At 39.4% G+C, this 24,029-nt stretch overlaps 2 protein-coding genes across 9 annotated transcripts; one reads left to right on the top strand and one right to left on the bottom strand.

Annotated features, from left to right (window-relative positions):
• Positions 1 to 8: 8 nt before the first annotated feature.
• On the top strand, positions 9 to 11,837 carry DEPDC4 (DEP domain containing 4). Of its 8 annotated transcripts, none has more exons than XM_072923260.1 (10): positions 9 to 144; positions 1,088 to 1,514; positions 2,025 to 2,176; positions 2,697 to 2,883; positions 4,456 to 4,682; positions 5,504 to 5,646; positions 5,846 to 5,971; positions 7,189 to 7,267; positions 8,436 to 8,539; positions 9,603 to 11,837. In XM_072923260.1, exons 1-9 carry the CDS (start codon positions 60 to 62, stop codon positions 8,510 to 8,512), a joined length of 1,503 nt encoding a protein of 500 aa, XP_072779361.1. In that variant the 5' UTR covers positions 9 to 59; the 3' UTR covers positions 8,513 to 8,539; positions 9,603 to 11,837. The 8 variants fall into 8 exon arrangements, with proteins under 8 accessions (XP_072779361.1, XP_030118139.4, XP_030118147.4 ...); XM_030262279.4 differs by lacking the exon at positions 8,436 to 8,539 and adding an exon at positions 9,223 to 9,286 and having other exon boundaries at positions 2,022 to 2,176; positions 9,603 to 9,775; XM_030262287.4 differs by having other exon boundaries at positions 2,022 to 2,176; positions 9,603 to 9,737.
• Positions 11,838 to 13,591: 1,754 nt separating this feature from the next.
• ACTR6 (actin related protein 6) lies at positions 13,592 to 23,267 on the bottom strand. Its single transcript, XM_030262302.4, has 11 exons — positions 23,043 to 23,267; positions 21,643 to 21,760; positions 19,888 to 19,956; positions 18,418 to 18,541; positions 17,510 to 17,645; positions 17,366 to 17,422; positions 16,580 to 16,678; positions 16,342 to 16,420; positions 15,480 to 15,651; positions 14,767 to 14,905; positions 13,592 to 14,009 (listed from the first exon to the last, which is right to left on the bottom strand). Exons 1-11 carry the CDS (start codon positions 23,108 to 23,110, stop codon positions 13,880 to 13,882), a joined length of 1,191 nt encoding a protein of 396 aa, XP_030118162.1. The 5' UTR covers positions 23,111 to 23,267; the 3' UTR covers positions 13,592 to 13,879.
• Positions 23,268 to 24,029: the final 762 nt, after the last annotated feature.

The raw sequence follows: 24,029 nt of genomic DNA, 5'->3' as shown, positions 1-24,029 counted from the left end.
GGGCGGCGGGCGGGAAGTGATGCGCTCCGCCGGCTTCCGCCAGCGGCCCGGCCGCGGCCATGGCGGGGTATTTGACTCCGCGCTTCAGGAGGATCCGCAGCCAGAGCGAGTTGCAGCCGCGGCGGGGGAGCGGGCGGCGCCGAGGTGGGCGAAGAGCGTCATCTTCGTCTCTGCGCTGCAGCAGCTTTTCCCCCGCAGAGCCGGAGGGGCCGGGGAGCGGAGCGGAGCGGGCTGCGAGGGGTCGGCGCCTGCCCGTGGTGGCACCCCGGCTGCCGGTGCCGCGGGAGGGGGCGGCGGGCAGAACTGGGCTAGGGAGGCTCAGCAGCTGAGCAGCGGGGAGAGGAGCTTCCTCCGGCCGTACCCCTGGAGCTCAGCTTACGGGGAATGCCGCTGTGAGGGCTGGGCGGGGAGCTGGGCTGGGTGTTTCGACCGGGAGGCAGGCGCGGTTAATGCCCTACCGACACTCCTTTGACGTCTGCGCGATGTGTGAACATAAACTAGGGGCTTCGGAGCGCCTCCCCCAGTGAGACTGGGAGTGCTGGGGCTGCTCAGCCGGGAGAAGAGAAAGCTCGGGGGTGTCTCTGCAAGTATCTAAAGAGAGAGTGCAAAGAGGATGGAGGCAGACTCTTTAGTGGTACCCAGCGAGGTTGCGATATCGTGTGTGGACATCTCAGCATCTGGAGATACTCAAAACCTGGTTCTGGGCGACCAGTTCTGGGTGGCCTTGCTTGAGCAGGGAGGTTGGACCAGGTAGACCCCAAAGGTCCCTGCAAGCCTCGGCTGTTTTGTGATTCTCTAGTGACTTAATGCGTATGTACATAGCACATTCATAAAATGTGTGGTCATAACAATGACAAAAAAAACCCTCACCTTTTTAGTGGATTTTTGTTCTCTTCTCTTGGCTCTGCCATAGTGGGTGTGAGTCAGCTTACACGAAGGACTGTGTTATGAAATATTATCTTTGTCTTTATAAAACTCAGCTGATTTCTGAATTTTTTTAAATATAAAATTAAAAACACAGTGTAATTTTTAAGTATTAAGGTAAAAGTCTACAAATTTGTAAAACTTTCATATAAATACTTTGCAGACTGCGATGGTCCTTTTCAAGCAACCCAGCTGTGGAACAGTATTATACATGCCCTTCACAATCAAGTGGAAATCAAAAGACGTAGACAGCACCTGAAAACATATAGAAACTGTTTCACCGGCTCCAATGCTGTTGATGTGGTACTGAGCCATCTCATGCAAAGCATGTACCTAAGCTGCAACGATATTTCTCGGCTGAAGGGGGTCCGTGTATGCCAAGCATTGATGGATCACAAAGTGTTTGAGCCAGTTGGAGCCAGGCTTTATTTATTCAAGAATGGGAAGGAAACAGAATTTGAAGACACGGACACTAGTCTCTACAGATTTGTAAATAGCAGTCTTGATCCTCTACTTCCAAGAAAGAATAAGGAGAATGGAAGCTTATCTCCTGAGCAAATCTGCAAACAGAAAACAAAACCATGTTCCAAGTGAGTTATTCTGAACTAGTCTAATTTTTTTCTTTTTTTAAAGAAGTTAAGGGGGGTTACCTTTAAATGAAGTTATGCCTGACTAAACCAGGTGTTGGAGACTTTGAAAAGTCTGTGCCAGTTTTCAGAAATGTCATGTCTAAATTGTAGATGCTTCCAGGTATTTTTGAGTAAAGTATTTTGGTCTGCCATTTGTTATTTGGAATAGAGTCTGGCACAGTAGCATAAGCCTAGGAATAATTTGGTTTTGCTATCAATTGTGCTGAAATCTGAGACTTAGCACAAATGAGCTAGTTACTGAAAGCCAGTTAACAAAGTGGAACTAGCAAGCATTATTTGGAATCAATATCCTTGCCCTTTCCACAAAGCAGACGTGGATGAGAGGAATTCTAGTAGCAGGATAGACTCCAGATATAATGAAGCCCTAAAATTCTGATTTAAGAGCAATTTAGTAAGTAACAGAAAAACAAACGTGTTTGTTATACATCTTTTTTTCCCCTCCCTAAGCAGAACAAAGTGTGGCACAACACTTGCAAACCCCTTAGCATTGGAAGCAGCTGATAAAAAGAGGATTGAGGAGCTCCTTCAGTCAATATATGTTCATGCATCTCTACCTCCAAAGATCATGTTTAATGAACCAACTTGCCTGCTTTCAAAGGGAGGTGAGGATTGAATTTTTCTTTTTAAAACTTGATTGTTCTTCACTGTATCTTCGAGCAAGTGCCCCATTTCTGTTAAACAATGCTCCACAGAGACTTAGATTTAACATGTCAGTAATGACAAAATATCTAAATGAGTGTGAACGGGGTTAATGCTTGCAGTAACTAAACAGAAGGAAACACAACAGGGTAATGTTTTTGCATAATGGTGCTATTTATGAAAACGTTACTTCAGAAGTAGGTCTTAAGGTTAAGACTATCTTTATTATGTGTATCCTTTACTTTTCACTTGTCTTTATTTTCCTTCTACTAATTAGTTTATTCTGAATCCTAATATGATGAGGGAGACTTTTTTTTTAACATTCCTATTTTGATCCCTTCTTACCCAACACAGCAACTTCAAACTATACTGTTACTATGTTTTCTTTGAACACTTAAAAGATTCTTTAGTGAGTAAAAACAAAGGTTAGTTGTTTACATAAGATCTTATTTCTGACGGTTTTTTGTTTGTTTATTGTATCAGTAATAGAAGATGTCTGGAAACAGCAAACTCTGCTAAGACTGCTGCAGTTAATTGATGTTCCCCTTCTAGAAGATATCTTGGTGTCTTCAGTGAAGACAAAATCAGACAGTTTTGGCAAAGAAGAAGACATGATTATCTCAAATACTTTCCTGGACAGAGAGGTTACGTGTAGCTTAAACTTGCCCAAGTAAGTTATCTATGAACTGAATTTGTTAGTAAAGGCTTTATTTTACACTTGATCAAAGAATTTGTGTTAAGTGAACAAATAGACATTATGCTTGTGTACTTGTGGGCAGAGGTGGCATTAGTGTGATTGCCTTCTTTTCAGAACTGGTAAGTGATTTTACAAAAAGTGTATGTTTAGAGTTGGACACTTGAGTATTTCAAGTAAACATTACAACTTTAACCTTGAGTGTTGTAAACCCTCCTAGTTTCTAGACCAGATTCTTTATTCTTAGGTCTCTATAACAAACATCAGAACTTGAAAGCTTTATTCTGACTATTTTTGTTTGTTTGTCATGGTTCCTAGTGGGCATGGTGTGAAGATAGAAAGTCAGTAAGGCATCTATTATTAGCAAGAGAAAAGGAGAAACTAAGCTGTAGCACTGAATAATGCTTATATAATGAGAATATAAAAGTGGCTGCATGTTGTCAGTGTTCTTTTCCTTAAATCTTCTCTTACTTTTGTGGTGTTCCTGTTTAGTGTTGATTAGGCTGATTTCTGTCTTGCATATACTTCTAATGTATATGTCAAAGCTCATGTGAATGTCTTAGGAATTACTATTTTTGTCAAATTAATACTGTTTTTATCTGCAATTTCACAATCTTTGCTTCTGTTCTCCATGATAAAAAGATTCTGTGGATCTTAAATAATATTTACAACTTATCATTGGTTCAGATCAAGTTATTTTACATCCAGAATCAGATAAAAGTAATTGTTTATCTGTCCCACACATTTCTATGATTTTATAGTCCTTCTGTACAAAATGATTGAGACTTTTTTTCTCTGATCTTCTGGCTTCTTTCAACAATAAATTATGCACCTGAATTTTAGGTGCATAATTAGGTTACATTTTCTTTCCTTAGTTAAGATATAGGGACAACAGCTGCTTGTGAAAACTCATGCCTTTATAGTAGGTTATATAATAATCTGCTTCTGTAGTCCTCTGGGATTTAACCAACTTTTATTTTCCTCTTTTTTTCAAACTAACTGTCTTTTTCTCTCCTGTAAAGATCAGGTTTTTTTCAGCCTGGTGGGTTCTCCGTGTGTGTGTTGGAGTAATGATGGGGTGGTGTTTGGTTTTTAAATACTAGGTGAATTCCTGGGGTCAGTGACAGTCTGGCATGATTGCATGATACTTGTTTTGATCTGGGTTTATCTCTGGTTTATTGCCTTTAGCATAGGAAAAACATGGAAGTTGCTCATTTTGAGCAGGTTCTTGAACAGCTCAAAGTGAAATAAGTTACACAAACTGATTAACATACAAGTTAAGCGCTGTGGTTCATATATGTGACTATACCTGCATGGTTATTTTTATCTAGTTTTCTCTAAAGGATTCAATCTACCCTGAGATAGCTCAGTTGTTTAGAGCATGGTGTTAATTACACCAAGGTAACAGATTCAATCCCATTTACTTAAGAATTAAATGCATTGATCCTTGTGTGTCCCTTCTGACTCAGAATGTTCTATGAACCTGTGAAAATAAAAATAGGTAAAGCATTTTAAAGCAAGCACTAAAATGACCTTTTCCTTCTACAGGCTTGACAGATGGCTCTATGCAGCAATTGAATGCTTGGAGTGTTTTCCTGACCAATTCCTAGTGATGGTTAGTCAGCAGTTACCTCAAAGCACTAACAGCCCCAGCAGTCTGAATACATACAAGAAGATTCTTTTTGATGTTATAATGAAGTATTACAGTCAAAAGAAAGATTCTCTTCTTGCCACTCAGGATTTTGATATTCATTTAGGAATTATAGAACTTATAGGTAAGAGCAACCTGGAACAAAAAATAAGGATGAAAGCTGTGTAGAGAATGTCACTAAGTATCAATTGACTGAATCATGACACCATTTGCAATGCCATTGCAGATGCACTTTTTAGGTTGGAATGCTCAAGATCACTATTATGAACCTCTACTTGAGTCAAGGACAAATTTCAAAGTTAGATCAATTTGCTTAGGGCCTGGTCCAACTGAATTTTGAAAATCTGGAAGGATTCAGATCCACCAACCTCTGTGGGTAACTTTCAGTAGATAACTACTCTCATTGTGAAAGGTACTTACCCCAAGTCCGAATTTGCCTTATTGCTGCTACTAAGTAATTACATAAAACTAAAATCATTGCTATGAAGTTTTTCATGTTAACCAGAATAAGGTTTTTTAAGTTATGGACATAGGGTCCTTTTTAGTTATTTGAAATTATTAAAGGGACTATTGAGAACTCTCCCATCATATACATACAAGTAAACTAGAAGTGTTTCATTTAAATACAAGTCTAAGATTAATTCTACCTAAATGGGCTTTCTTGCTGCTGTTTCATTCCTATTGGGTTGTTGTGCCTTAACCCCAGCTGCCAACTAAGTACTACAAAGGTGCTCACTCACGGCCTGCTGCCTCCCTGCCCCTGGTGGGGAAGGAAAAATTAAAACTTGTGGATTGAGAAAAGAATCCTTTAATAACTGGAACAACATGAAATTTTGTTTGGAAGGAAACACCCCCAAAACTGGGATTATTATTGGGATTTAAATAAGTATTCATGACTCTGAAAATTAATAGTAACATTGGATATGCTGTTTTACTCCATGGTAGAAAAAGGAAAAACAGATCAAGCTCTGGAGGCAGTACAACTTTATTTAAAATTATTAGCACCGAATATTAGTGAAGAACTTCACAGGCTCCTTACATTCCTAGCCATTGCGTCAGAATCTGAGGGCTACAGATTGCAAAAACAAGTAAGTAAATGTTCTGCTTAATGTGAAAAATAGCAATTTGTCATAGTAAAGCTATAATTTTTGTCTCATTAGAAGTATTCTGTTTACTGCCTTTCCATGTGATCTGTTTCCCAATGATAGCATCCCATTGTACTTACTTAGTCTTTGCTAGCACACTACAAGTCAATCTAATGCCAAATCTGGGTGCTACTTTTTCTAGTTTGAGAACAGATTTGTGATCATCAAGACTTGTACAAAGTTCATCTTACAAAACAGGACACTGTCAAAACCACAAACAGAACTGCTGACTCAGTTTCTGATGGACAATCACTCCGAGCTCTTCAAGGTATCATTCTCCTTACATCATTGGCTTTCTCATTTTAAATGTTAAATGCCATGAATTAATTGCCTTTTTTTTGAGTATGACAAGTCTGAGGAACGGTGTTTAATGTTCCATTTGCTCTAGTTTAATAGTACAGCCAAACAGGGTAAGAAGCTATTCCAGACTACATAGGACAGATTTTTGAGAGCTTTACAATCCTTTATAAAGTATATCCTCTCTATTTGCATGATTTGTATTAGGAAAATGCTTAAAATATTAATAACTTTTAATATGGTCATTTTGGCACTTTGTTGGTAATGAATGCCTACTAGATACTCGGGTATCTTAGTGTCTTTCTCCTTTAGAAGTTCACTGGCATACTCTGAGTGGTAGAAAAATGGCATGCTCTTGTACCCCGGTGTATGTGTATAGCTTTGACAACTCTAAAAGATCCTCCAGTATTTTGGAATGTTAACTTCTAAATTGAAGAAAACAAATAGAACCACAAAATGCTAGTAGCTTTTCTGTTAAACTTGATGAGTTGTGTAAATATGCAGGCTTTTTATAATCTCCTTAATTTATGTTTAATCATATTTTCACATGTGAAAATTTACCATACCCTACAAAAATAAGCTTCACAGAAATTTGGTTTCAGTAAAATACTGGTTTTTATTTTTATACAACACATAAATTTCCACTTCTGACTTCAGGTTGAGACATGGGAGAATTATTAATTTTTTTTAAATAGCTCTAGATTAGTTTGCGAGCATTAGGTGGTTAGTGAGGATTTTGTATTTGTTAGTACACTTTTTAAATTTGTGTTAAGGGTTCTGACATGAGGGTTGGGCCTTTGATTCCCCACTGGAGTTAGGGCCAGAACTGTGCAGCGGTGACGGTGAGTGGATGGTGGTTCACTCTGACAGCTGCCATTGAAAGCCTTGTATGAAAGCTGAAATCAGCTTGTTTGGCATTGCAGTTTTTGCCATGGAAAATGGCATCTAGAACTTTTTGCTTCCTATTTCTTTGGCCAGAAATACCAGAAATAAACACATGCATCTTAGTAAAACTATGTGTTTTAGTGCAATTCTGTGAGAGACTTTGAATGTGTACCTAAATAAATGTGGCCATAAATTCTTCTGCATTTTATTATGTGTTTATGAATTGGTTATTTGAAAGCTTTAGAGATCAAAATACAGAAGTATTGCTTTTGTAATGTTTTCTTTATTGGGTTTTATTTTCAGGCTCCTTTGACTCTTCTGGAACTAACAAGTAGGAGACTTCAGAGTTTGCTAGAAGGGCAAGATCCAGATATCCATTCAGGTAGACGATGGGATAAATTTTTATACAAATAATTGTATAAGAACTGATTTATCATCAGTTGACTATAAGTGCATAGACTTACTTTCCTTTGTTAGAAGTGAAGCATTATGGGGAATAGCGGTCAATGCACTAAATATTAAATTATATGCAAAACTGGTCTGATTATTGGAGAACAAGGATTCTATTAATAATGTAGTTTGGACACATTACGGTTTTTTTACCAAATAATTGTTTCTGGAACTAGTACTGCAAAATGTGCTTCCTGAAGTTATTTGCTTCTAATTTGGTTTGTGAATTTACTGTTCCTAAATAAAAAGTCCCATTATTCTTTTATTTTTGCCACAAGACACGTTCAAATTCTCACAGAATTCAGTAGTTCAAGGTTCTGATAGATGACTTGAGCACAAACTTTGATTGTTTAGTGTTTTGACTGTTAAGTGTTGTGAAGAACTCTCCCTTTTTTCCGAGTAAGCATAAAGTTTATTAAGATCTTAGGACTTATGCACCAAGTGTCAAGTACCTTCCTTTTAGGCTACACTACCCTTCTGTATGTGGGGTTAATGCTGTTCAGCTTATTTCTTTTGAGCTAACATTCCGTCTGGCCTTGCTGGCAATACTGATTAAAAGGGTTGACTTAAAGAGTCAGAGAGAAATTCAATTATTTGTCTTTGACTCCTGTATTGCCAGTATATTGTGTGTTTAAGCAGGAAACAAATTACACTGAGTTATTTTGCTGTATAATATTATATTTCATACAGCAGCTGCCAGAGAAGTAGTTTGGTACAGAATCTTTTACCATTTGTGTTGGCTTCTGGAATGAGGCCAAATTCTTTCTTGTTCAGTGTTCTGAGAATCATATATTGTGAAGCCAAAGGATACAGAGATGAGCAACAGTGGAAAGAGCTGCCTGTCTGTAATATTCTTGGAACCTATGTGATCTTCATTGACACACTGAAGATACAACAGAAGTACAAACCTCATGCTCCATTTTTCTTAACTAAGTTTTGGGGTTCCAATCTATAAGTGCATGTAGGTTCTATCTACTTTTTGAAATAGTTCCATACTTGTTGAAACAGATTGTAAGCTCTCTGGCATGGCATATTCCTGTTTTCCTGTGTGCCACATATTCTGGTGTAATTTTCCCTTTTCTCTCCAAAATTGTTCATAGGAGCTATTGAACATTCTCAGTTGGTGAACTTCTTAAGTCCAAGTGGAAGCAGGAGGGAGGCTGGTAGACTCAGATAAGAAAAGGGGTCTGTCAATTGCAGAAAGGTAATCCTTAAGTCTGCTGGAAATAAAAAAGACTAAAACCAGCAAGGGAACTCCAGAATTGGTTTTAATCTAATAAGATACTTGAAACCACAAACTAAAGATCTATGCTGAAGTTTTAAGAGTTAATCTCTTTGTCAGTTGTTAAGCTTTCCCTTTTGAAGGAGCTGTCTTTTTTTCTTCATCTAAAGAAGAAAATACTAAACCATAGAAGTATTGATGTTTGACAAACTTACTTTAGAAGAAAGGAAGGACAGGACCACGTGAAAATTCTGACAGCTCAGGTTAATACTACTCTCTATGTGAACCCTAAAGATGATGGTGTTTTTAAAGAAGGATTAGTAAGAAATCTTTCCCCTTTAGGCAACTGACACTTGTTCAACCAAATTGCTCTCTAATATGTATAGGAAGAAAAAGTGTCTGTGGAGTAGCTGTATGCCAGTCCTTCCTCAGGCCAGGACTCACCTGCCCAGTTCTTGCAGGGCAGTACTTTACTGCAGAGATTCACAAGATTTTTATAGTTAAGTTCTGCTGAGTTAAATATCTTTCTTGCATCACCTCTGCCTCTGATGCCCAAACCATGCTCACATAGAAGCTCTTAAATTCTGTTCCTGATTTTTGTAGTGTGGTTCAGAGGCAACTATTTCTCCAAAGTATTTTTTCAAGTATTTTTTCACTTGCATTAGGTACTGACCCTTGCTACAGATCTGATTTACTCACAGGGAATCTTTGGATCCTGACAAATGCAAGGTGCCATTCTTATTGTGTAATGTTCTTCATTGTGGTTTCTGTTTGAGAACTGTATTTATTCTTTGTCTTGCAGGCCTGTTTTGCAATACAGAATCTTCTAAGATACTGTACTTGTAACACTGCTTTTCAATTTTATTTTTACAATTCATGTTTAGATTTCTATCCATTCTCAATGGAGATCTGTATGTTTCACATTGCTTGTAGATGTAATCACATCTAACTGGAGTATCAATATCCCTGTGTTTCTTACCATATTTTTAACAAGGCTTTTACATGATGCATGAAACTTAATCTGAACCTCTGATTTCTTACAAAGGCTTCACCTTCTGTCAGCGCATTACAACTAAAGAATATGAAGATCAAAAGCAACAAACCAATCAGTATCTTCTAGCACTGATTCAAGAGATGGACAATGACCCTACAGTTCCTTTGAAACAAAAGAAGAAATTCATCAGAGAATTACGAAAATACCATTCTTTTGTCTATTGTAGTGGTTGTAAAACTACATGTGAATTTTGTACTCCAAATGGTTAGACTTCAATACAACCTTTTAAAAATCTTTTTTTAAAAGAGCAAAGGAAGCACATGAAAATTGCTCATAAAAATGTTTTTATCTTACATCTTTACATCTTCAGTTTCAGGAAGCTACAACTATCAAAATTACTATGCTGCTAAAAAGCATTAAATCTAATTAATCTTTTAAGCAAAATATCCTTAATTATTTGTAAGTAATAACAGCTCACTGCTTGGGCTGCCTTGAGTTCAGGGTTTGGCACTTTTTTCCATCTGTCCCACAGCTCCATGGCTTTCTGTCTGAGCCACATGTATGTTCTGAGCCATGCTTGGGTTAATAATCAGTAGAGGGTTTTAATCTTTTCTATCTTTAATTAATAACAACTTAATTTCATCTTAAACCATAGGTTGTTACTTCTGTGGGTATTGTAAAAGTGTACAAAGTGTGTAAAAATGTTGGAAGCGGGTCAGTGGGTTTTGAATCTGCAGCAGGAACGATTTATTAGGCAGGGGAGATGTGCATGCTTGCAGTCAGTAATTACAATCTCTTGTTACTCACTCTGGCAGACTGAGCTGCTGCTCATTCAAGGAAAAAGTTACATTTTGAAGAAGCCCACTCCAGGTCTCTTTGTAGGCTCCCTTAAGGTACAGAGAATGCAACAATTAGGTCACTCCAAAGTCTTCTCTTTTTCTTGCTGTCTCAGCATTTTTAATAATAAATAAATATGTGATATAGTGTGGTAGGGGTTACATTGCTTCTTTAATCCTTGCAACAGACAGTTAGTCATGTATTGGACAAAGATTCAAAGAGTTGGTATTGGAAGGGGCCTCTGGTCTAGTCTCACCACCCAGCTTGAAGTGGACTTGATTAGTGCAGGCTGCTCAAGGACTTTTCCAGTTGAGTTTAGAATATTTCCAAAAACAGATATGCCACAGTGTCTTGGGTCAGTCTGGTCTGGACTTTCACCAGTCTCACTATATTTAAAAACAAGCAACCATACCCTACCGCTACACTAAAAAGCAAAAAAAAAAAAAACAACCCAATCAAAATAAATTGCTTTATATTTGGGTAGAATTTCTTGACTGCCTCCTATTCTTTCACTGGCACTGCTGAAGTGTATGGCTTAGTCTTGTTCACTCCCTCCTGTGAGCACTCTTAGGGCTACACAATCACAGCACTCTCAGCCTCTTCCCTGTGTGACAGATTTTCTATTCCTCTATCATTTTCTTGGCCCCGATGCGGGACTAGCTCCACTGTAATGATTTTTTTTTTTTTCTTGTTATGAGTGTGCTGCTTTAGGTGTCTCCATCCTCCTGTAGGCTGCAAACATAGTCAAGTCAGCAGGATACCAAAGCTTTCTTAAAACAAGTGCTGTTTTGTTTTTAAATTGAAATAGTTATACTCTAAGATATAAACAACACAACCTATTGCCTGTAGACTTAGTTAACCTGCATATTTGAAGTAGCCTTATTTAAATTATGTAGTCCTATTAGAAATCAGGGAATATACTTGAAACCTCTGTCCATGAATCCCTGTTTATACACTTGCTATTTAAGTGTGACCAGTGTGAAATAAATAATTTCTAGAGGAGGAAAAATGTCCAAGTTTGCCCTTTCAGAGATGAATGCCCTAATTCCTATAGCACAGGGCTATACATTCTTTTTCTAGCCCTATGTAGAGTTTTGGTCATTCTCACAGAAGAGGGAGCATATATAGAAGCAGATTATTGAGACTTGTAAACAGGAAAGTATTTCCTGTCTAAGTGCTTCTGGTGTTGATTAGTAGAAGAAAGAGGTTTTAGTTGTTTGGGTTTTTTTCCTAATCGCTCTTTCTCTCTCTCTGTCTTCAGTCCCTTTATTGTGTCTTACTCAAAATACTCAACCTGGTGACTGGGAGGGCTGATAACATGGTAATTTGTGGGCTGTGAATTTCTTTGGGGAAAAACTGTGTTGTTAAAAAACAAACTTGCACTTTGTGACTTGATTTAGAATTTTTTTGCGCTAATTTAAATATAATAAATGATTGTATAAAAAGTTATGATCCTTTCATTTCATAGTGTGTTCATTGGGAAGAGGTAGTTCAGGGGGTGTGGAAGCAGGTGTTAAACAGTAGGGAACTGTTCTGAACAGCAGTTTATAGCTGCCCTGTGGCAGTTTATGGGACAAGAAGCTAAGATTGATCTAGTTCTGCAAAGGAAAGGACGAGCTCGAGAGCCCTGTTTTATTCACATACCCTAACATGAGGATCTACTCACCTTTAATCTGTTGACAGAAGCCTGTTATTTTACATCTAAGGGTGCACCAAACAGAATAGGTTTGGTCTACAGACTACTTGTTTTCAGTTAAATTCCAAAATTAGAAAAATTTTATTGGACTTCAGAAAGTTGTGTCATGTATTTTTAACAGTATCTGACACCAAATCATGTTGTAGGGAAACTTGGGACCTGTCACTCGTTTCTGTTTATGATGTCTAGCATAGAGCTATAAATTTAATTGCCAGTATGAATGTGTTTGAAGTAGAGAATATTCACAGTGAGGAGTTTAGTCGAGGTATTTTTCAGTACAGTCTTAACAAAGCACAAATGGTGCCACCTTCAAAGGAGGCTTGCTTCTATTCATGGAGTATTCATGTATTCCTACAAAAAAGTTCATTAGTGCTTTCATAAGAATGTGTATGTTTCTTTAAGTCCCAGCTAAAGTATGCTGACACTTGCATGAAGCACTTAGTAAAAAAGCTAGAGCTTGGATACAAGGGCTTCTCCATGTGGCTGTCAAAGTGACAGTGTACCAGACTTACTCATGTCCTACAAAAAGTTATACAATCTGTGTGCAACAAGTTGTAGGTGCTGGTCTCATGCCTTCATACCCTAGTTGCCTCCTGTGTGGCCCACATAGCTGCTAACAGCAGGAGGAAGGTACCCCTTTCATTCCTTTCAGCAGGTTAGACTAGAGGAAAGCAGCCTTGAACTTTTTCTAAAGTAAAAAAAGTCACACTCAAGAAGAAAGATCATCTCCCACTCTCTGAGGCACTGGCTGCTGTTTGATGTTGCCCTTATGCAAGATAGCCAGGTAAGTGCACTGTGTAGGAATATTTACTGGCTTTACATTAGGACAAACGAGAGAGGGAATACAAGACACAACAGGATACTCCAGTGTCCATTATCCACCCTATCTGCCTGTCTCTGTCTTGGCAAGCAAGTCAGATGGGGCACCCCCACTGAGCCTGGCCCTCCAAGCCTTCTGGCTCTTCCCCCTACTGCATGCCATACTGCACAGACTGATGGCAAATTAACACAGCTTCTGATGCCAGAAATAACACGTTCTGGGGTATTTGGGTTTATCTAGGACGGGTGGAGAGGACACAGACGGGTCATCACCCAGGACACAGCTGCAAGCTTTGTTCACCTTTGTGGCACCTCTTTATCAGAAACATGGGAGTGGCAGGAAGCGTATTTGCTCAGGCATTGCTTAAAACAAAAACCAACCAAAAAAATCCACAGCCTATTAAATTAAAAACTCTTCAGTAAAAGGAATTGTTCAAATTACTCTCTTTTCAAAGCCTAAGCATATTGTCAATAGCAGTGGTCACATTTCTAGTGTATTTCTCCATGGCTACTCACTAAAATAACTAAAAATAAAACTCATGTATTTCTTTTCAGGGGAGGCAACATCAAAGGCTCCTTTTGAGATATGTTTAATGCCCTTTTAGTGAGATTTGTGAGTTAGAATAATACTCATTTTGAAAAGAAAAACCAAACCATTTCTTCTCACTATGTATTAGCATCACACCAGTACAAGCACTTGATATTTTTATTGCCTCATGCACTGAGGTGTTCTGCAATAAAAATACAATGAAGCTATCAGAAAAGATACAAACATAATGAAGTTGCAATGAACATATTATTTCATAGTATTATGCTTGTAAAACTTTATTTCTAAACTCTTAAAATTATTTTTTCTCAACCCAATTCAATACAGGAAAGCTAAAACACAATCCTAGCTGATGGAAAAAGAGGTTGTAGTTCAAAGAATTCCATTCTAAGTAAATCAATGGAATGACAACATATCCGACTATGCTACCTATATATCAAATTTTTCTTCACAGATATTGTGTCCATGTTCTTCATAGTCTTCTCTAGTTACTATCATGTCTTCGAAATCATCATTTTCAGAAATGAGCTTCCCACCTTCCCAAGAATAAGTGATAGGGCTGGAAAATGAATAAAGTTATTGTTACTGCTCTATAGATTTATTTAAAATAGAAATATGCCATGATGATTTCCAACACTTTTATTTAGCCACACCTATTTAAACTACATTTTTGATTGCTAAATCAAACCATCCAGCTCCAGAGAAGTTATGAGACAAAGTTTGAAACTTTAGCAGGACTAGCTGATTTGGTTTTAAAAAAGGGCCTCTTTGAAGGCAGATGTGAAGAGGGAACGACATGGATCTACCTTTGTATTTACTTTGCACAGATAATAAGTCTTTAATAGTGTTTTAAAATACTCCTTATTTAAAAAGCAGATTTTTTTGGTATATTCAAAATATATTTGTTTTGTCTCAACTCCTTCTGCAAAGATGTTACCCCTTCCTAATCACTGAAGTGGTACATTAATAATGACATGGCAGCATTCAGATACTGAAAATTCTAAGTAAAATATGAAGTTCTAATCATACATACTTACAAAACAGTCATATTTATCTGTTTACAGTAAAAAGGCTGACCCTAAAAACACTTCCTTAACTTTATGAGGTAAAGTACAGAGCAAGCAGGTGATCTCTCTATTTGGTTTGTCTGAAAACATACTGATTTAAAACATTCTTCTTGCACAATTTTTGTTCACTTAATATTTAAATTAAGGCCTTTAATCAATCTACCTTCTTAATCAGCAAAAGAAACCCTACTTTATTGTTTGTTCTGCTAGAAATATAAAGCCCCTTCTATTTAGTAGTTTAGGACTTACTTTTCAGGAAGAACAACGGAAACATCATAGTCAGTTGGCGTAAGACATCTAACTTCAGAATAAACCCGATCTCTGAAGCCTGGAAAAAGGGTGTTTCCCCCAGTCAGAACTATGTTCTTGAAGAAATGAGGCTGCATTTCTGTAAAATAATCAAGTAAATCTGTAGTTAGGAGATGGAACATATATTTAAAGATTAAAGGTGGTGATTTTCCAATTTTGTTATAAATTTGAACAGAAGTAATAAATATGCATACAAAAAATTATGATTATCTAATGAGCATATCAGTTAAATAGAAATATGAGAAGGTGATCAATCACCCTATGTTCTCCCTGATTTCAGAATTTGGCTTTGATAACTACTGTTTTCTTATATTTATTAAATTTCACATTTGCCAACATAATTCCCCTTTCAAAAGGGATTTTAAGCGACACAGGCTTTTAAAGAGTACATTAATAGCCTAAATGCTGCCATACTTACATGGCATCATAAAATTTATGAAAGTCTTCTTTGTAATAATAACAATTACATGTACATAATCTGTGAAATTAAAGCCTTAGCATTACTTCTGACAAACATAAGTCAGAAAGGTTTTACTCTTTGATGCTTAAATTACTGAGTTTAGGTCAGTTTCACACCAAATGAAACCAAGCCATTACAACATCTCTCCTTCTCCCACCTACTCTGTCCTTTTCAAAATACTTTCAGGATATACCTTCAGGTAAATTCTGAATAGAATAAACAATGGCTTCAGGAATTCCCATCTCTTGAATACCAATATCCGAAGGATGGAAAAGTATTTCTGGAACTGCAAATCTTTCATTTGTTAGACGAAGTATTTGTTCACCAGTCTTGTATTTTCCACTTAACACCATCTCTTCCCTTGGCTAAATTAAAGACAGGAATAATACACACTGCTTAAGAAAAGAAATCGCATCCTAGAATATTCAGCTAATCTATTTAATGTCCTGCAGAGGTAGGCAGTGTGTGCTGCCATTGTCATATTATCTATCAGCAAATCTTTTAAGAATAATGCATACTCTGATATTAAATCTGAAGTGACTTTGCTCTTACCAACTGCAGTTTTGCCCAAAGCAAAATAAAACTGCTACGCATAAGAGTGACCCTAAAGTATAGGACTGCTTTCAAAATTACGGCTGGCTCAGTAAATGAGATAAAGCTCTTAAACTGTCTTCACTGGTATTTCAGGCTCCTCTATAACATGATTTTGTACTTTTAACCTTATTTTGGTGTTTAAATATAATTCAGAGAAACTTACAAAAAAAACATCAAAGAGAAAACATTTCCTAACAATGTTAAAAAACTAAATAACGATAGGGGTAAGTTATATGACAGACCACAAACAAGAGAAAGCTACAACTGTTAAATAATAGAACATAAAATGCAATGCTGGAAAAACAGTATTTTGTTGTCATCCCAACTTATTGAGGAAAAACTTTACCAATTAATGCATAACAAGAAAGATGTTGCAATACAGCATTAGAAAAAAGGGAGTATTTCTAACCTCTCCACTAGATTTGTGCAGGGGAACAAAAAAACTTCAGAACTATTATTACCTTACAAAATCCTTTTTTGATTGTGCTGAAGTCTGGCAAAACATAATCTACCATTACAGTATTCTCCTCTCCTTTCAATCTGAAAAAGAATGTAAAATTCAACAGAATAAAGAACAAATTCTAAATTCCAACTATTTTATACTGACTTCTTTAACCTAACTGGAAAGTTTTCTGATTAAGAGTATAGTTCTGTTTGTACAAACAGATTATTCTACATTTAGTACCATTGCATACGTACTTGGCAATGTCCATGTCTTTGTAAAAGTCTTGAGAAACATAACACACATCTTCTTTCACTTGATTAATTACATGTGTTTCATCCATAACATGTAGCTGCCTGTGAATAACAAAAACCAAAACCACAGAAGTTTGAGAATAATTAAGTGTTCCCTTTCCTGTCCAGTTTTCTTCTGGAACTGAGCAACCATTGTTTTTCAGCCACAGGAAGCTACTGTCTCAGTATCTAAACTTGTATTCAATTTACAAAAGCATTCCTGGCCTACTGGAGGTTAATATTGTCCTGTTTCACAGTTCAGTAAATACATCAACCTGCATTTGCCCACTGTCTTGCTAACAAGCACAGCTGTAATCCTGCCAGTAGCTCTTTGGTAAAGACGTTTACCTAGATAAAGTTCCAAGCTGAAGGATCCCAATGATAGGTTGATCCTACTGCATTTTCTTTACGGTATTGATACAATCAGTCAGCAAACTGACTGATGATCTACTGAGACACCTCAGAAAATATGTTAAGACTTGTATAATTGTGAACACGCAGGTAACCTCAACAACTTCAAAAGCACTGGCACTTTGTAAAATAACAGCCTAATTTTTCAATGGGTTTAAACCCTTCTCAATTCATCTTGACCTTAAGGTCAAGATGGTAGCTAGCAGATTATAACAGACAGAAAATTCCCTTCTCCTTTAAACAGCAATTAATCTAAAATTCATAGAACCAGTATGCACGCCTCATAAACTTCTAGCTTACTTCATGCCAAGTTTCAGAGTGAAAATTAGCATGCTTTACCTGTAAGAGATGATCTCCTTTAGATGGTTGGTTAAGAGTTTCCCTCCAACATTAATCCTACGGAAAAAGAGTAACATGAGGAATTCTGTTATTATTAACTTCAGGCACAGCAAACACCTCTAGAAAATATATACTTCAATATACCTGATGATTGCCTCTTTCTTCTTTTTACTTCTGCAATAAGGTACAATGTGGGTGAAAGAGTATCCGCTATCCACGATGATACAACACAGCTCAGATGGATTATCCCGGAAATACCTGTGTGCACTAAGAGCTCCAGCTGAAATACAAAAAAATTAATTCAATTTTTATATGCATAGTTATAATTTCCAGTGATATTAAGTGTACTTGCTTCATATTTTAAATGCCTTTGACAGACTTTCAAGACCTCAATACATAATAATACTGCCACTGCATTAATTCATTTTGGCAGTGGATAAAATTGTTATATATGTCCCTATTTAATTTTTTCAGGAATTCCAGTCCATGTTCCCATTTCTTCTTAAGTCTAATCACACTGATCATGCTAGAAACTTATCAAACTTATCTAAAGGAATACCCTGTGTCTAATTATCTTTTAGAAGGTTGGTATGATTGTTTACACATTCCCTGTGAGACACAATACATTTCATTATTGTAATACCGCATTTTATTTCCTAACACATAACAATCCCAAACAAAAAAACAACCCTACCCCTCTAAAAAAGGAAAGTTATCAAAGACTTCATGCAAAGTTCTGGTAGAATTCTTTAAATGCTATCCTGTTCCAAAATCCATCTGTTATTTCTGTCATCCTTACTCTCCTCAAATTTCCTGTAATTATATACCACTACACTTTTTAGGAAGTAGTACAAGAGTACAGCTAGAATTTGTGAAAGAAATAATTTTTTAAATGTTTAATCCACTTTTACTCAAGAGCCAGGAAGCAACTGAAGTGATATTTTTTACTATGTATATATATATGTGTTTGTGCATGTGTGCTTGCTTATTCTTTTATTTAAAGGGTTAAGCTTCAAAATACATAAATGCAAACAGGAAGGAGACATACTCACCATTTACTCTAAGAACTGCTTGAAATTGATATTCTTCAAATAGAATTTCATTCATAGATTCTTGTATTGAACTAAAGTTAAAATAAGGTTCGGTAATAATAATATTGGTATCTACAAAATCCACCTATAAAAAACATTAAGATTGTCATTGCATAAAATGTAAAAATTAATAATCCCTTATCATCTTTTGTAGCAGTGGAAGATCATGTAAATCTGAAGACATGATTACCACTTGCCATACCTGTTTGTAGAAGCTAGACTTAGAATGTTGTAGCTTTTTTAAAGGCTTCATGATCAGTAATACAAGTTTATCTAATTAATGGGTAAAAAATATAATAGAAGGGAATACTTTCATATGTTCCCCAATTCTGTTCCCATCCTTACAAATAGTAATCCAACATTTTAAAGAGACACCACAAAGGAGCACTATGATTTCAATGTAAAATACTTTACACTAATCCTGTCAGCTACAGAAAAATAAGTCTTCTTGACAGCTCAGTACTTGCACCACAGATTACTTGGCTAATAATCCAAGCCCTTGACAGTGAAGAGTCAATAATAAAACTCCCAGTGAACTCTGCTGAGGCCAGCAAAAGATCCTGGACTTTCCATGTTTACCAGTATCTCAAACTGGTAGAGAGGACTTTAGAGAGGACTTAATACACTTAATACGGTTGCTTCAATCATAACTGGATATGGCCCTAAAAACATTACCAGCTGTATCTCTCTGTAGTCTTCATTTGTGAAGAAGAATTAAAAACAATTCTCAAAACCATGATTACATTGAATACAGTTCCAAAACTAAAATGAAATTTATGTATCAAAATCCAGCACTTTATATTTTAAATATAAAAATGTACAGAGACTAAGTTAATTTGAAGTATTACTTTCATTCTCAGTATGCAGGTGTTAGAAAAAACTCAAGAATTTCCAGTGAATGAAATAATTTTAAAAGAAAAAAACCCACGAAAGTCTTAATATACTTCCTGTGCTAAATCCAGCTTGTGTTACAAAAAAAAAATAAGTATCAGGTATTTATATTTTATACATTTAAGTTATTCAGGGATAGAAAATGGCTAGCCAAAGATGATTACAAAATGTGTAGATATTTTGGCCTACTGAGCCAGGTCATCCCTCCCTTTTACATTAACTATTTATTGTTCTCTTAACTACATTGTATCTATCCGTGATTATTTTTTATTAACTTGACCTCTTAATGATATTGATATGAATTTCTTATGTGAGCTGCACTCTGTAAGAGTACATACCTACAAGACTAAAAAACCTAAATATTTTTCAGAATTCTACACCAAAACTCAAAAATGTTTGCAAAAACTTAAATACCTGTGATTTCTATTTGAAGGCACTTTCAAAGAGAACAGTAAGATCTCCCATTCTACTTAATATTTGTTAATTCCTTTAGTCAGTATTTAATCTACACAGAATGTGTAATTAAGAAAAGGCTCTTACTTTATACATTTCTTTTCCAAAGAGATAATCCCAAACCTGTCTCTGAACATCCCAGTTCACCAAGTAACCCTGTAGGAATTTAGAAACAAATTTACACCATTTAGAAAAAATAAAATCATACTTAAAAAAAAAAAAAAGTCGACAATTGGGACTCATAATATAAAAAATCTTGAGAGTTAAAATGTCTAAATTTACATTATTAGGCTAGGTAGTAAATGTTACATAGGATTAAGGTATGTTACAAATATTCCCCATTGATACATTGCTGCACTACAAAAACAATGTACATTGTGTTTTCTGTAGACATTATTCTTTTTGGCAGAAGCTTGTCAGTCTTCCACAGTGCCAGAGAAGCATATTATGAAGCAGATTACCTGGAGTGCCACCACCCAGCATGCAGGGAACATACAAGTGATCAGGTCGAGTCAGCATGGGTTTATTACAGCTTGATTAACTTGTTCTCCTTCTATGAAAAGATGAGCCAATGTGTGGAGGAGGGAATGGATGTGAATGTTGCCTACCTGGACTTTACCAAAGTCAGTAAAGTCTTTGGCACCAGTTCCTACAGCATTCTCCTGGAGAAGCTGTCTGCTCATGCCTTGGACAGGTGAACTCCTTGCTGGGTAAAAGACTGGCTGGATGTCCAGGCCAGAGAGTGGTGCTGAATGGTGCTACATCTACTTGGCATCCTGTCACCAGTGGTGTTCCCCAGGGCTCATACTGGGGCCCCTGTTATCAACAGTCTGGACAAGGGGATTGGGTGTGATTCAACAGAAAGCACTGAGTTGGGTAGGACTGTTGATCTGCTGGATAATAGAAAAGCTCTGCAAAGATTTCTGGATGGGTTGGATTGATGGACAATCTTATGATGTTCAACAAGGCCAACTGCCACGTCCTGCACTTGGGTCACAACAACCCCATGCAGCCCTATGGGCTTGGGGCAGGCTGGCTGGGACATTGCCTAGTGGAGAAGGACCTGGGGGAGCTGGTTGGAAGCCACCGAGCGTGAGCTAATGTGTGCCCAGATGGCCAAGAGTATCCTGGCCTGCATCAGCAATAGTGTGGCCAGCAGGACTAGGGCAGGGATTGCCTTCCTGCACCTGGCACTGCTGAGGCCATCCCTTGAATGCTACTTTCAGTTTTGGCTCCCTCCCAACAAGAAAGGCACTGAAGGACTGAAGCAAGTCCAGAGAAGGGCAAAAAAGCTGGTGAGGGGTTCAGAGAACAAATCCTGTGAGGACCAGGCTGAGGGAGGCTGTCTAGCCTGGAGAAATGGAGGCTCAAGGGGGACTTTATCGCTCTCTGCAGTGGCCTGAAAGGAGGCTGTAGTGAGGTGGTGGTTGGTCTCTTCTCCCAGATAACAAGGGACAGGACCAGAGGGAATAGCCTTAAGTTGCGCTAGACAATGTTAGATTAGAAACATTTTCTCACCAACAGGGCTGTCAACTACTAGCACAGGCTGCCCAGGGAACTGGCTGAGTCTCCATCCCTGGAGGTATTTAGAAGATGTGCAGACATCACACTTACCAACATGGCTAAGTGATGGGCCAGACAGTGCAGGGTTAACTTTTGGACTTGATGATCTTAAAGGTCTTTTTCAACCTAAACAATTCTATGACTGTTAAACTTCACACTGCTGACTGATTCTTGTGTGATACTACATATAACCCTGCAGTTGGGACATACAGTATGAAAACTATTCCTTAGAACAATTTACATTTCGCTTTAATGTTAAACTGAAGGTATCTTACTTACTTTCTGAAAGGGAAGAATATAAAAAAGACCAGAGGGATCCTTAATTTCATCCAATTGATTTGCCGTAAAGGTTTTCAAGCGTGCAGTCTTTGACCTGAACTGACAGTTGGGAATAACGCTGGAAAAGATTGGGAAGTTTCCTATTAAACGTGGTATGGGACACATTCACTTTCTTTACACCACTTTAATAAACAGTGTAATGTCAATAATATTTTTGCTGCTGTATTTTGGCTTTAGTCTGTTAACTGGAGCCAGTAGTAAGGGAAATGTTTAATTTCTGACAACTCCAGTACAGAAGAGACACCTTTTGGAAAACCAACCACCACCCCCCACCTCTGCCACACACTGCGCTGAGCTGCAACTGCCACCCCTGCCACTGGCACAGTGAGAACAGCACCAGAGGCTCTCCCCCCACCCCAGCCACTGGGGCATGGTGTGACACAGGAGCACGGTGTGACACAGAGGGGCACGGTGTGACACAGAGGGGCACGGTGTGACACAGGAGCACGGTGTGACACACAGGGGCACGGTGAGACCCACAGGGACACGGTGTGACACAGAGGAGCACGGTGTGACACAGGAGCACGGTGTGACACAAAGGAACACGGTGTGACACAGGGGCCCGGTGAGACCCACAGGGACACGGTGTGACACAGGGGCACGGTGTGACCCACAGGGGCACGGTGTGACACAGGAGCACGGTGTGACACACAGGGGCACGGTGAGACCCACAGGGACACGGTGTGACACAGAGGAGCACGGTGTGACACAGGAGCACGGTGTGACACAAAGGAACACGGTGTGACACAGGGGCCCGGTGAGACCCACAGGGACACGGTGTGACACAGGGACACGGTGTGACACAGGGGCACGGTGTGACCCACAGGGGCACGGTGTGACACAGGAGCACGGTGTGACACAGGAGCACGGTGTGACACAAAGGGGCACGGTGAGACCCACAGGGACACGGTGTGACACACGGAGGCACGGTGTGACCCACAGGGGCACGGTGTGACACAGGGACACGGTGTGACACAGAGGAGCACGGTGTGACACACAGGGACACGGTGTGACACACAGAGGCACGGTGTGATACAGGAGCACGGTGTGACACAGAGGAGCACGGTGTGACACAGGGGCACGGTGTGACCCAGAGGAGCACGGTGTGACACAGGGGCCCGGTGCGCAGCCCGCCGCAGGGGCGGGGTCCGCAGCCGCCGCAGGGGCGGGTCGGGGCAGGCCGCGCCTCTCGGCGGCGAGCGCAGGCGCGCTGCGGGCCGGGGTGCCGGTGAGGGGCCGAGGGGCTCGGGGCTGGCGGAGAGCGGCGGCGGCGGCGGCGAAGCCGTGAGGGGACGCCCAACGCCCGCCCCGCCCTGCCCCGGCCCCGCCCGGCCCCTCACCTGACGTTCGCGTGGCTGTAGCCGATCTTGGCGTTGTAGGCGCCGTTATCCAGCACCAGCGTCGCCATGTTCCCCACGGCGCCACGGCCGCCGCCGTCCCAGTATTGATCCGCCACCGCCGTGGATCTCTACGGTGACCATAGAGCGGAGAAGCAGCGCGCGCGTGGCCGCGGGACGCGGGAGTGCCGGCAGCGCTCCGCCTCTGCCGCGCGGCGCGCGCCCTGCCGGTGACGCTGGCGGCGCTGCGGCGCCATTGGCCGGGCGTGACCCGGCAGCGCTCGTCACACCGGGGCGGGGAGGTGACACGGCGTCACCGAACAGCGCCCGGCACGGAGCCCGAGCGGGCCGACGGCTCCCTGCTGCTGTCAGTGCCGCGGGGCGGCACCGACGGCTGGGGACAGGCGGGGATGCTAGGGCGAGAGCCCGCTGTGGCGGTAGTTTAAAGTTACAGACTGCCTCGGGTGACCCTGCCGGCTCGGGATGCTGCGGTGCGGGAGCCCCGCGCCTCGGGATGTTGAGGGACAATCTCATTGAGAAGTGCACAGCAACATGGGCCTGGGCTATGTAAGAATGTGACACAATGGAAAAGGAGGCAACTCTAAATTCCATCATCATTATTTTACTGTTACAGAGCTACAGAATCAATTTGGTTGGAAAAGACTTTAGATCACCGAGTTGAACCTATGAATGAGCACGATGTAAACTAGACCATGGCTCCAAGTCCCATGCTCGGCCTTAAATACGTTCAGGGATGGTGACTGCACCACCTCCCTAGGCAGTCCCATTCCAATGTCTAATCATCATTTCTGTGAAACAACAAGAATGCAGTTTAAGACTTTAAGTCCTCTCATCCTGTCCCTGATTTTCTGGGAGAAGAGGCCAACCTTCAATGGGCTACAACCTTCATTCATGTGGAAAGTCTTTCAAAGTGTACATAATTCACACTTTTATTATAAATTATATGGAAAACAGTGCTATTGGAATTGT

The sequence above is a fragment of the Taeniopygia guttata genome, chromosome 1A, assembly GCF_048771995.1.
Source record: "Taeniopygia guttata chromosome 1A, bTaeGut7.mat, whole genome shotgun sequence".
NCBI lineage: Eukaryota > Metazoa > Chordata > Aves > Passeriformes > Estrildidae > Taeniopygia > Taeniopygia guttata.
Note: the sequence above shows the minus strand (reverse complement) of the source record. Positions and strands in the feature narration are given on the sequence as shown.

Excerpts from the sequence above, each read along its gene's own strand:
- DEPDC4 (XM_030262267.4), top strand. The coding sequence starts at position 60 with ATGGCGGGGTATTTGACTCCGCGCTTCAGGAGGATCCGCAGCCAGAGC. Across the intron at positions 5,647-5,845 it reads GCTACAGATTGCAAAAACAA|TTTGAGAACAGATTTGTGAT; the intron begins GTAAGTAAATGT and ends TACTTTTTCTAG. Across the intron at positions 5,972-7,188 it reads ATCACTCCGAGCTCTTCAAG|GCTCCTTTGACTCTTCTGGA; the intron begins GTATCATTCTCC and ends TTTTATTTTCAG.
- ACTR6 (XM_030262302.4), bottom strand. The coding sequence starts at position 23,110 with ATGGCGACGCTGGTGCTGGATAACGGCGCCTACAACGCCAAGATCGGC. Across the intron at positions 21,761-23,042 it reads TACAGCCACGCGAACGTCAG|CGTTATTCCCAACTGTCAGT; the intron begins GTGAGGGGCCGG and ends AATCTTTTCCAG. Across the intron at positions 18,542-19,887 it reads TTGGAAAAGAAATGTATAAA|GTGGATTTTGTAGATACCAA; the intron begins GTAAGAGCCTTT and ends TGTTTTTTATAG.